A 14,196-nucleotide genomic window follows, 5' to 3' on the forward strand; every position below is an offset into this window, starting at 1 on the left:
TTTTTGTTGCATCAAAACAAGAATTTGGTATTGAACATAGATGTACAACTAACAACTCAACTCAAAGAGCTTCTCCATTGCCAACTCCCCATAGTCATGTAGCAATATTCCATTATCCCCTGTGTTTATATCCCCATAGTTATGTAGTAATATTCCATTATCCCCTGTGTTTATATCCCCATAGTCATGTAGCAATATTCCATTATCCCCTGTGTTTATATCCCCATAGTCATGTAGTAATATTCCATTATCCCCTGTGTTTATATCCCCATAGTCATGTAGCAATATTCCATTATCCCCTGTGTTTATATCTCTCAATTGATTAGATACATGTTCTGCAAATGGTTAATTTCTAAATCAAGGCAGCTATACTGATGTTACAGGAGTTTCAACATCTCGTTTAAAGTCATCATTTCACAAATTCTGTGGTTGTTATAATGATCTTATTTGGAAATACACCTGTCATTAGGTCGACTGCTGTCTAATGTGTTTCATACCAATTCTTTGGCTGTTCTTTTATACAGATTAATCCATTTATTTGATCAAGATACAGGGCTCATGGCAGATGTGACCGGTCAATAGGGAATGTGTATTCTCCCTATAGGCACCTGACCCCACCTCTGGTGTGTCCAGGGGTCCGTGTTTGCCCTACTTGTAATCTTGTATTCTTTACAGAAATTATGAGATTGATCACTGCTATCTTTACTTCTTAATTCACCTGAGTCAAAGGTTCATTATGTGAGCTACTCCGATCACATTTTGTATGTCTCAAAACATTAATATTTTTGATTTTATTTTCAACCAGTTGTGGTAGTTCAGTGGTAGAGCGTTCGCTTTGTAACTGGGAGGTCATGGGTTCGAGCTCTGCTTATGCCATGGCCGCATCATACGTAGGACTTTAAAATAGGTAGTGATTGCTCCTTCATCAAACGCTCGGCATTTAGAAGTGAGAATCACGCGTCTTTTGGATATGACCTTAAAAAATGGAGGTCCCGTATGGTGGCAGGCATTGGCATGATAAAGACCTTCACTACTATGGCTCTGAGTGCTAAGCATAGGTCTAAATATGTGGTACTTCACCTACAGCTGGTGACATCTCAATATGAGTGAAAACTCTCAAAGGGATGTAATAAACAATCAATCAATTGACTTCTTTTCCATAACTGCTGGGCCAAGTTCAATCAAATAGCATCCTTGGGTGAAGGGGTTCAAGTTTGTTCAAATGGAGGAACCCACCCCCTTGAAAGGGAAGAAAATCAAGAAAATACAAAAATAGGGTGGGGTCATTTAAAAATCTTCTTCCCAAGAATCACTGGGCCAGGAAAGCTGAAATTGACATGTTCCTGATATAGTGTAGATTCATATGTGTACAAATTATGGCCTTTGACGGTAGGGTGGGGCCACAATAGGGGATCAAAGTTTTACATGCTGATATTTAGGTAAAATCTTTTCAAACTTTCTTCACAAGAATCACTGGGTCAGAGAAGTAAAATTTACATGAAAGGTTCCTGACATAGAGTAGATTCAAGTTTGTTCAAATCATGGTCCCAGGGGGTAGGGTGGGGCCAGAATAGGGGATCAAAGTTTTACATGAGAATGTACTGGGAAAATCCTTAAAAATATTTTTTCTCAAGAACCCTGCAACTAATCAGAAAGGTTAATTTAAACATACCCAAAAGATCTTTGAAAACCAAGGTGAATTGGGTGAGTGATGTGGCCCATAGGCCTCTTGTTCATTTTATTATTGAAGAAGCAGACTCAGTAAAATAAAAGTAGATATGTCCTTTCTTCCTTACTTAGGCTGCGATTGTGTAATTACATTCCCTTGATAAAAAAATATATTTCAACAGGTTCTTTTTCCTGGAAATTTAGTTATCATAATTATATGGTGGCATTTCACTGGAAGAATTTTAATGCCTACTGGTAGTTTTGTATTTGAAGTGATATGAAAACAATGTATGAAAGCATAATATGGTTCCATATATTTATAGTATATGCTTTCCATTGTGTGTTTCCATGTTTACAGTATGATTTGCTTAGTGTGCTTCCATATATTTGCAATATAATGTGACAAATGTCTTAAATAGATTTATTTACAGTATGTTGTATATAAAGTGTGTACATTTATTTACAGTATGTTGTACATTTATTTACAGTATGTTGTACATAAGTGTGTACATTTATTTACAGTATGTTGTACATAAAGTGTGTACATTTATTTACAGTATGTTGTACATTTATTTACAGTATGTTGTACATAAAGTGTGTACATTTATTTACAGTATGTTGTACATAAAGTGTGTACATTTATTTACAGTATGTTGTACATAAAGTGTGTACATTTATTTACAGTATGTTGTACATAAAGTGTGTACATTTATTTACAGTATGTTGTACATAAAGTGTGTACATTTATTTACAGTATGTTGTACATTTATTTACAGTATGTTGTACATTTATTTACAGCTTATGAGGAATTCCAGCTGTTGGATTATCTTCTTGTTTTAAGAGTTTTGAGGCTTTTCAAAATATTTGGAAGCATCAAACGGTATGTTTTGAATGTCATTATATTTCTCGATATGCTCAGACTGTTTTCTTTGTATTTATTGCAAGGACTATTCATCATGTAGTGTTGTTTATCCCAGTAATAATTATTTCAGAGGAAAATGCGATTTGTAATATGAATGAATCAGAATACACATACATGTAGGTTTGTACAATAAACAATATTAAACTCTTAACCATCATTTAGGTGCTGATTAACATGCACATCTTAATGGATTCTGTCACATAGGATTATGTAAATAACAACAAGTACAGTCTACTCCGGATATAGTGATATTGAGGGGACCAACCTAGATTGTTCATTATATCCAAAGTTCAATATAACTGATGTTAAACCATATAAATAATGTTACTGGGGATTTATTTTCACTTCAATATAACAGAGAGTTCAGTATAACAAACTTTGATATAAGCGGAGTAGACTGTACTTCATATATCATTTATATCAATATCTGTTAACCAGATTGTTTTTCTCTTACAGCTTTAAAGTCATTCTCCAAACAATCATCAACATCGGCCCGTCTATCATCACTTACGGTGGGGTCATAATGGTGAGTTGTCACATGTCTCGCAATGTACACATGCAGTTCACACGGAGAAGAGGATTATTTATTTTCATATATCATATTAATGTTGATTGATACACAACACTGTGTTTGATAATTAGAGTTATATTAATTGATAATAATTACAGTAGTTTACAAAGTGTAGACTTCAGTGATCTAGTTTTAAGATTTCTGTTTATTAAAGGTATAGTTTACACTTTCATATACATTTCACAAGTCTAAACTACAGTATATTTCACTTTTAATCAACAGTTTTTATATTTTTATGTCGTAAATGATAATGAATATACTGCTCGGCCATATTTTAAACTGTGTACATTGCGCTTGTTATCTTAATCATGATTTGGCAGAGTTTGACTGACTGTACACTCTGTACATGTGTGACTACTGTACACTCTGTACATGTTTTATGCATGTGTGACTGACTGTACACTCTGTACATGTGTGACTACTGTACACTCTGTACATGTTTTATGCATGTGTGACTGACTGTACACTCTGTACATGTTTTATACATGTGTGACTACTGTACACTCTCTACATATATGACTACTGTACACTCTGTACATGTGTGACTACTGTACACTCTGTACATGTGTGACTACTGTACACTCTGTACATGTTTTATACATGTGTGACTGACTGTACACTCTGTACATGTGTGACTACTGTACACTCTGTACATGTTTTATACATGTGTGACTACTGTACACTCTGTACATGTGTGACTACTGTACACTCTGTACATGTGTGACTACTGTACACTCTGTACATGTTTTATACATGTGTGACTGACTGTACACTCTGTACATGTGTGACTACTGTACACTCTGTACATGTGTGACTACTGTACACTCTGTACATGTTTTATACATGTGTGACTGACTGTACACTCTGTACATGTGTGACTACTGTACACTCTGTACAAGTTTTATACATGTGTGACTGACTGTACACTCTGTACATGTGTGACTACTGTACACTCTGTACATGTTTTATACATGTGTGACTACTGTACACTCTCTACATGTGTGACTACTGTACACTCTGTACATGTTTTATACATGTGTGACTACTGTACATGTGTGACTACTGTACACTCTGTACATGTTTTATACATGTGTGACTACTGTACACTCTGTACATGTGTGACTACTGTACACTGTACACTCTGTACATGTGTGACTACTGTACACTCTGTACATGTGTGACTACTGTACACTCTACATATTTTATACATGTGTGACTACCATACACTCTGTACATGTGTGACTGACTGTACACTCTGTACATGTTTTATACATGTGTGACTACTGTACACTCTCTACATGTTTTATACAGGTGTGACTACTGTACGCTCTGTACATGTGTGACTACTGTACACTCTGTACATGTGTGACTACTGTACACTCTGTACATATTTTATACATGTGTGACTACTGTACACTCTGTACATGTGTGACTACTGTACACTCTGTACATGTTTTATACATGTGTGACTGACTGTACACTCTGCACATATGTGACAGACTGTACACTCTGTACATGTGTGACTACTGTACACTCTGTACATGTGTGACTACTGTACACTCTGTACATGTGTGACTGACTGTACACTCTGCACATGTGTGACTACTGTACACTCTGTACATGTGTGACTACTGTACACTCTGTACATGTGTGACTACTGTACACTCTGTACATGTGTGACTACTGTACACTCTGTACATGTTTATACATGTGTGACTACTGTGCACTCTGTACATGTTTTATACATGTGTGACTACTGTACACTCTGTACATCTGTGACTACTGTACACTCTGTACATGTTTTATACATGTGTGACTACTGTACATTATGTATATGTTTTATACATATGTGACTGACTGTACACTCTGTACACTCTGTACATGTTGTATATATGTGTGACTGACTGTACAATTTGTATGGTTTTTTTTTTGTATACATGTCTGTGTGACTATATAATTTTCAGGTTTTTTACTACATCTTTGCTATTATTGGGATGTTTTCGTGTATGTGTGACTTTATCAATACTATCAGTACTTTGATTTTGGATATGTTTGACTTTATCAGTACTATCAGTACTTTGATTTTGTATAATTTTCAGGTATTTTACTACATCTTTGCTATTATTGGGATGGAGGTGTTCCAGAATCTGATTCATTATTACGACTACTACAAAGACTCATCTCCTCCGTTTTGTGGGAATGCCGCCCTGAACGGGACCCTGTTCTATAGAAACCACTACTGTAACAACAACTTTAACGACCTCCTCCACTCGCTCGTGGTGTTGGTGGAGCTTACTGTCGTTAACCAGTGGCATGATATCCTTTGCTTGTTTCTGTTGGCTGTCAGGCCGTGGTAATAGTTTCATTTTATATAGGTATACAGAAATTAAGAACCATTAAGCTATATATGCTGGCAAATCTCCATGTATTATCATAGAGTTATTTCCAGTGATAATTTTCATTAAATTAATTCCTTCAAAACCATTCATGATCACTGCTGTGGATTAGATGTACATGTATATTCAAGGTATGTACTATTCCAGTTTTTTCTCTCTACAAATCATGCTGGCATATGTATTAAGATAGTGAGGCTGAAAATGAAAATCATTTAATTATTATCACCTCCAAATATCAAAGGAACTTGTATGATCAAAAACTGTCAGAGGAAACGAGTATGTATTGCTTTTATTGGTGCGTAATCCTTCCTTGACTGGTTCACTGTTAGCATCAGGTTTCGTGGCTGTAACCAGTAAAGTGGCTCGTCTTTATTTCTTTAGTTTCCATATGTGTTGTGTCATCATCGTTTTAAAGTAAGTAGAAAAAATACATTGACTACAATAATTGTTGGTATTGTTGAATGGTTTCACTGTATAACTGCTGTTTCTATGACTATTGGAAATTCTAATTGAATTATGATTATCAAATTAATTTAGAAGGAAAATGAATTACTTTTAACTTTATAATTTTTATTTCAGTATATTTATTGCATTTATTCTTGAGGCATTTATTTTGGAGTACACCATACAGAAAGTGGGAAAATTGGAATCGTATGTTGAACAAAAAATTCGGGATTTGGGTTTAGGACTTGGACAGTAAGTTCATGCTAAAATGTTTCACTTTCCTCAGACTCTAGCTCTTGAGACTTTGCACAAGCATTTTATATTTATAACTATATTGAAAACACTACTTTTATAAATATATATATTTAGAGGGCACTAACCCAAATTGGCAACTACCATAAAGGATCAATTATGCCTTTTAGTATATCACAGAGGGTCTCTCAGTTGAAAGTTTTATATTCCTCTTTGTTATCATAATATTGTACAGCTTTCTCAAACTTCTGTTCCACCATGTTTTGCATGTGCGTTTCTATCAGACTCTCTCACTCCTGCAAAATCTTGAGAGTGCATTCAAAATTGTTCCCATTGTTCTTTTGCTCGATTCTTAGACTCATGAATGACAAGTACATGTTCTTCTTCCACCACATTACCTACAGAGGTGGAGTTCACTCACCTTGAACCCATTCTCATGAAGCGTACTCAGCGGTCGGGATAGCCAGGAATTTGTTCTCGTGTGAAGAACGCACTCTGAGAGTGGGAAAAGCAAGACCAGCTAAAATGTATCATTCTTAAGTGACAGGTTTTGAATAATTCTTATGCAACTGTTTTGTAATCAGCATTTTGATTGGCTAATGTGCTGATGTTTGAGGCAGATCGATAGCTTTCTATTGTAACATCATAATTGAATAATGCAAAAACAGAGTATCAAACACAAACATTTCATGCCTATTTCATATAATGAAGAAGCAAAACCTGATGAAATAAGACATAAATATCAAGATGTAAACATCAAGCAAAACAGACCAGTCGAGGTAGCTCAGTGGTAGAGTGTTCGTTTTGTAACCGAGAGGTCGTGAGGTTGAGCCCTGCTCGTGCCATGGGCGCATCAAACCTAAGACGTAAACATAGGTAGTGATTGTTCCTTCGCCAAACGCTCATCATTTAGAAGTAAGAATCACGGGTCTTTCAGATACAATCTTAAAAATGGTCTTTTGTTGTAGCAAGCATTGGCACATTAAAGAACTCTCACTGCTACAGCCCTGAGTACTAAGCATAGGTCTAAATTTGTGGTACTTCACCTACAGCTGGTGAAATTTTAATACATGAATGAAATATTCTCAAATGGGCGTAAAAGAAACAAACAAGCTAGATACATAGAGTGCATTAGAATGGGATCAATAATGCTGATTTAATGGTCACAAACATCCGTTTTACCAGCTTCACTAAAGCATCACCGATAAAAACTCAGTTTACAACTGTTAAATCAACATAAACAATTACAAATAATAAATGAGAAGATAGTTATATTCTCAAATTTGATAGCTATTGATATTCTTCAACTCCTTCATATAGTGCATATGAAAGTTTTACAAAAAACATTATCAACACAGTATTTTCTTAATAATGTTGTTTTGCAAACTAAGTAGGTATTTGAAAAAGAATTTTAAAAATGTAATGGGACTGTTTGATTATGGATCAACCACTGTCCTCATTTCTCTTCGGATGTTATTTAGGACAGGTCCAAAACAGCGCCACCTTTCCACAGCTAACGACGATAGTGAACTGGTTCCCAATGAAGAGCTGAGCAATGTGGACAATCCAGATTCTGACTCTGATACAGACAGTATTCCAGATTTATCCACAGAAAGGGGGCTGAGATTTCACCTCAAAAAGAAAAGTAAGGAAATCCATAAATAAGGAAGAAAAATAGCCCTCACACACTTGTTTTTTCAAAAGGGAATATACCATCCTGTATTGTTTATTGAGTCGGGCAAGCATTCATTGAGAAAAACAGATTTTTCAAACTTTAGTATATTTCATAGGATTTGTGGTATTTCATGTTTTAATTTGCTGATGATATACATACTTGTGATAAATTTGAGAACCGAAGACTGTACAGGAATGCTTGAATAATCTGGAATATTGGAGAAAAAGCTGTACACCGCTCATGAAAAATCTGTACACTAAAAATCAATAACAGTTGGCCTTATTTTATTTTTCGGCTTATATACACTGTAGCATATACTTATTGCAAGCAACCTGGAAATTGGCTAATTATGTTCAGCAATAGTAATAATACCTCAGGTTTTGTCACATTCTGCCTATTTTTATGCCCCCCTTTGAAAAAGAGGGGGCATATTGTTTTGCACCTGTCGGTCGGTCGGTCGGTAGACCATGTGTTGTCCGCTCAATATCTTGAGAACCATTCACTTGATGATAATGATATTTCATATGTGGGTTAGTTATGAGTAGAAGAGGATCCCTATTGTTTTTCAGGTCAAAAGGTCAAAGGTCAATCTACTCTCGACACAGGAATATAATGTCCGCTCAATATCTTGAGAACCCTTTGCTTGAAAGACATCAAACTTGGCACACTGGTACATCCTAAGGAGTAGATGACCCCTATTGATTTTGAGGTCATATGGTCAAAGGTCAAGGGTCAAACTGGGCATAGGAATATACTGACCATTCAATATCTAAAGAACCCTTTGCTTGACAGACATCAAACTTGGTATGCCAGTACATCTTCAGAAGAAGATGACCCCCATCGATTTTGAGGTCACATGGTCAAAGGTCAAGGGTCAAACTGGACATAGGAATATACTGTCCGTTAAATATCTCGAGAACCCTTTGCTTGACAGACATCAAACTTCATACACTGGTACATCTTCAAGAGAAGATGACCCCTATTGATTTTGAGGTCACATGGTCAAAGGTCAAGGGTCAAACTTGACATGGGAATATACTGTCTGCTCAGTATCTTGAGAACCCTTTTCTTGACAGACATCAAACTTGGTACACTGATACGACTTCAGGAGAAGACGACCACTATTTATTTTGAGGTCACATGTTTGAAGGTCAAGGGTCAAACTGGACATAGGAATATACTGTCCGTTCAATATCTTGAGAACCCTTTGCTTGACAGACATCAAACGTGGTACACTGGTACGTCTTCAGGAGAAGACGACCCCTATTGATTTTCAGATCACATGGTCAAAGGTCAAGGGTCAAACTTGACATGGGAATATACTGTCTGCTCAGTATCTTGAGAACCCTTTTCTTGACAGACATCAAACTTGGTACACTGATACGACTTCAGGAGAAGACGACCACTATTTATTTTGAGGTCACATGTTTGAAGGTCAAGGGTCAAACTGGACATAGGAATATACTGTCCGTTCAATATCTTGAGAACCCTTTGCTTGACAGACATCAAACGTGGTACACTGGTACGTCTTCAGGAGAAGACGACCCCTATTGATTTTCAGATCACATGGTCAAAGGTCAAGGGTCAAACTGGACATTGGAATATACTGTCTGCTCCATATCTTGAGAACCCTTTGCTTGACAGACATGAAACTTGGTACACTGGTACATCTTCAAAAGAAGATGACACCTATTGATTTTGAGGTCGCGTGGTCAAAGGTCAAGGGTTAAACTGTACATAGGAATATACTGTCCGCTCAATATCTTGAGAACCCTTTGCTTGACAGACATCAAACTTGGTACACTGGTACATCTTCAGGAGAAGATGACTACTAATTATTTTAAGGTCACATGGTCAAAAGTCAAGGGTCAAATTGGACATAGGAATATACTGTCCGTTCAATATCTTGAGAACCCTTTGCTTGACAGACATCAAACTTGGTACACTGGTACATCTTCAGGAGTTGATGACCCCTATTGAGTTTAAGGTCACATGGTCAATCCACTCTTGACATAGGAAGATATTGTCTGTTCAATATTTTGAATTGATGATACTACTCTCAATTAAATGATGTGTGTGTGTATAACCCTTTTCAATTTTGCACCATGGGGGGCATATGTGTTTTACAAACATCTCTTGTTTAAACATTTGTTTTACTGCACGGTTCCTGCAACTTTCTCATGCTTTCCATCTCAGCATGTTTTTTCAAATCACATTTCTCCCCCATGGCCACACGAAAAGTTAGCACTGCAGATCATGCAGAATGCATGATGTGCACTTACTGCATTGCCTTTCACCCATAAGAAATCTCCAATCCGCATGCATGCATTTGGTTAAATTTTGTTTGCTGTTTATCATATTGTTAAAGGCTCTGAACTGTGCTGCTTTCACTTAGACATATTTCTTAACGGACGAAAATCAAACAGGTTATAAGCACAAAAAAACATCGGAAAAACAACTAGAGAAGTAAAAAAAAATTTTACAATATAATAATTATCGGAGAGAACAGTTCACACCTTGAGATGCAATATTTTGTTTACATTAACCACGTAGAATAATTTAAAAGACACATAAAACACAAAAATCCGGTCTTGCAAGAGCAAGAATTTAAAGTAATAGCAATTTATAGAAGCCATAAAAACACAGAGACCCAGGCATGGGGGCATCATTGGTTTGCGTTCTTTGTTGTGTGACGTCCGTCGTACGTTAACAATTGAACATTTTTAATTTCTTGATAACTAACCTTTCAATTTTTTTCAAATTTGGTAAAAAGCATCTTTCGGATTCGGGGGATATGAATTGTACCTTTCAGGACTCTTGCACCCCTGGGGCAGGGCAAAAACTGCCAAAAATTGACCAATTTTCAAAAATCTTCTCAGACTACATTATAACTGCACATGTGTAAGAAAAAATAATCACATAGTGATGTAGATCAGGAAAACCTCTACCAAAAGTGTAAATTTTATGATCCCCGGGGTAAAGGTTCTGACTCCAGGGTAGGGTCAAACTTGATATATATAGTGTATATGTGCGAAACATTTAAATGATATCTTTTTCAATGCTATTGATACTAAATTGAATCTAAATAGATATTTTGAAAAAGTAAGTATTCCTTTACCGAAATTGTAAATTTCATGATCCTAGGGGTTAAGGGTTAATTTCGTTCCAGGGTGGAGCCAAAATTATTATAGTGATTATTGTCTTTATATCATTTGAAAGACTTCTTTAATTTTGCTGATACAGTATAAAGAGCAAAATACTTGATTAGGAAAAGCAGAAAAGGATGTACTAAAATTGTGAATTCGCAACCCCAGGGTTTTGACTCTAGGACAGGTCCAAATTAGTCATATTGTATTAATGTTACATATATTATATTATGTAAAGCTAAAGGCACTTTCAAGGGCATTGTTTTATACTTTAATTGCTGAATATTAAAATTTAGCTTAGATATTCAGAACAGGCCATTTCTTCTAGATTTTGTAGCCCTTGGGACTAGTGATACTTTTAACTAATACTCAGGTGACCAAAAAGGCCTGTGAATCTCTTGTTTTGATTTAGCTAGAATTTAGGTGTACAGGCATGAGTGTGTTAAGAAGGTTGAAAAAATGTGTAATTTTATGTACAATCTGTACATATGGAAATAAGAAACTTAAGGGGCCTTGCTAATTATAAGAATTCATTACATTGATCTATCACTCTGTTCTCTGTAGGTCGCAAGAAGGTAGAGGTTCTACTGCAACAGATGTTTGAGGGCGAGATCGATCCAGAAGATGAGGGACCAGAGAACGAGACAGAAATCTACACAGACCGAGGACCACGACGTGTCACCTTAGACACGGTCGCCTAGACAGTCTTGTCTATAGATGCACCTTAGACACGGTCGCCTAGACAGTCTTGTCTATAGATGCACCTTAGACACAGTCGCCTAGACAGTCTTGTCTAGATGCACCTTAGACACAGTCAGCTACTCAATTTTGTCTATAGATGCACCTTAGACACCACAGCTGGCAATCTCAACTACAGACTACAACTGCACTTGATATATTATAACTGTCAATTTTGTCCCCACCAAATATTTCCAAGTCATAACGGTCAATCAAGACACCACCAACAACTTCAACATCATGACCATCATCAGTCAAACACTTAAAAAACATTACAAATCTCCCCCTCATGAAGTTAACTACCTTTGATATTTATTTCAACTGTTTTACATATACCTCGTATTTGCATTTTTAGAAATTGCATTCTGACTATGAAAACCTGGACAATATCAAACTCGAGCCTGTTTTTTTCTTCAAATAAATATATCTATATACATGATGCAATCATGATTCCTTTGGGTATTAAAAAAAAAACACAAATAATCCTCAAAGTACACAAATGTCTATTTAATATGCATTCAAAAGCATTCCTATGCAAAAGTATTTCTTTTAACACAAATATAATTATTTTTTTTTTTTTGTGTATTATTTTGTTTTGCTGTTTATACAGAAATTTAACCATTGAATAATAATCGATATTTTCACAGTTGTTATTTTCACAGTGTGAAAATAACAATGGGGACTATTTGCTGCAATATTAATCCGCAATACATAAGATATCTTTTTACGTTATATATGATTAATTTTTCATGTATTTTATTTAAATACACAAAATAGAATTGAAGTTTCTTTTTATTCAAATGTGTTGAATTTTACATATTTTGCATATTTCTTAAGGTACTATATTTTCTGTGCAATATTGTTTTGAATGTCAATATTACAGGGACCGTGAAAAGTGCTTTAAAAGAAAAAATAGAAGAAAACGTAATTGACAGAAAATTCAATATTTTGTTGTTGCATGGATATATAATTTATTTCACTTGCCTCGCACTCTTGAAAATATAAGAAAAATATTCTGTCTCATAAGATAAACTCTGTGCGGAGATGGATCAGATCAGACCTAAACACAGAGATTGTTTTCAATACTCAGTATTCTGTCACTTTGATTTACAGTGCAGTGTACAGCCGATGACTCGTGTGTAGATGAGCTAGTCAAGGACCAATGAGTAGAGCTCTCAATAAGGATAGGTGTTCGGATGAAGCTCAAGTTCTTAACGATTTTTCCAAAACATTTGTTCTGCTCATGCAGCCTGGTATACTATGTCTGTAGAATGTCTTAAGATGCTGCATATTATTACGAAATGTTAATGGGACTCACAGCCCTGACTCCTGAAAATAAGTAGATGTGCATTTTGATATAATATGTATTTTAGAACATTGGATTCACAACTCTGAAGAAGTTTGTTTCATGTATTTATTTGTGAATAATTGTATTATGTCAGTGTCTGCCTAAATCTTTTGTGTGAATTTTGTTTCATTGTAGTCCAAATACCTGTGATATATTCCTTGTTAAGGTGGTAACAAACAGGTAACAAAAAATGTTCTTACAATTCAATTTTTTTTTTTAATTAGAGGACTTTTTTATTATCAGGAAACTGCATATGTATGCAAAATTTAAAAGAAATTTTACCTTTAGAATTTTTTTTTTATAAATTTCACAAATCCAGTATCACGTAAACGTTTGAATTACATGAAGTGCTTCCAAAATGATAGTTTTTTGGATACTGTTTGGGACTGCCTTAAACACATTTTTAAGTCCATTGATTTTGATTGGCATATATTACCATGTTTGAGCATAATTCTCAGAAGTACAGTAATAAGTGTTGAAAATGTAATAAACTTTTGAATCCTGTGAAGATGTAGTTTAAATCATTGTCAAACTCTTTTTAGCTCACCTGAGCTGAAGGCTGATCAAACTTTGTTCGTTGTCTGTCATCGGCATCAGTGTAAATTTTTCACATTTTCATCTTCTCCAGAACCACTGGGCTAATTTCAACCAAACTTGGCATAAAGGGAATTGGGTGAAGGGTTTTTTAGTTTACTCAATTGAAGAGCCATGCCCCCTTCAAAGGGGAGATAATCACTAAAAATAAGATGGGGTTATTTAAAAATCTTCTCAAGAACCAGAGGGCCACAATAGGGGGTCAAAATTTTACTTACATGTATATAGGGAAAATCTTTAAACATCTTCTCAAGAAACACTGGGCCAGAAAAGCTAAGTTTACATGAAAGCTTCCTGACAATGCAGAATCAAGTTTGTTAAAATCATGGGCCCTGGGGGTAGGATGGGGCCACAATAGGGCAAAATTTTACATACTAAAACACAATGTATAGGAAAAAATCTTTTAAAATCTTCTCAAGAACCATTGGGCCAAAGAACTTAA

The 14,196-nt window shown here is 35.5% G+C and overlaps 1 protein-coding gene across 1 annotated transcript in view; it reads left to right on the forward strand.

The window, feature by feature from the left end:
- Positions 1-13,668, forward strand: part of LOC125650725 (two pore calcium channel protein 1-like) — a 39,594-nt gene extending 25,926 nt beyond the window's left edge. Inside the window, exons 13-19 of the mRNA XM_056166380.1 lie at positions 2,467-2,548; positions 3,047-3,116; positions 5,261-5,477; positions 5,881-5,971; positions 6,137-6,253; positions 7,735-7,898; positions 11,639-13,668. Coding sequence (XP_056022355.1) covers positions 2,467-2,548; positions 3,047-3,116; positions 5,261-5,477; positions 5,881-5,971; positions 6,137-6,253; positions 7,735-7,898; positions 11,639-11,775 — 878 coding nt within the window. The 3' untranslated portion in view covers positions 11,776-13,668. The remainder of the gene's footprint in view (positions 1-2,466; positions 2,549-3,046; positions 3,117-5,260; positions 5,478-5,880; positions 5,972-6,136; positions 6,254-7,734; positions 7,899-11,638) is intronic.
- The last annotated feature ends 528 nt before the right edge of the window (positions 13,669-14,196 follow it).

Source organism: Ostrea edulis, chromosome 5 (assembly GCF_947568905.1).
Source record: "Ostrea edulis chromosome 5, xbOstEdul1.1, whole genome shotgun sequence".
Classification (NCBI taxonomy): domain Eukaryota; kingdom Metazoa; phylum Mollusca; class Bivalvia; order Ostreida; family Ostreidae; genus Ostrea; species Ostrea edulis.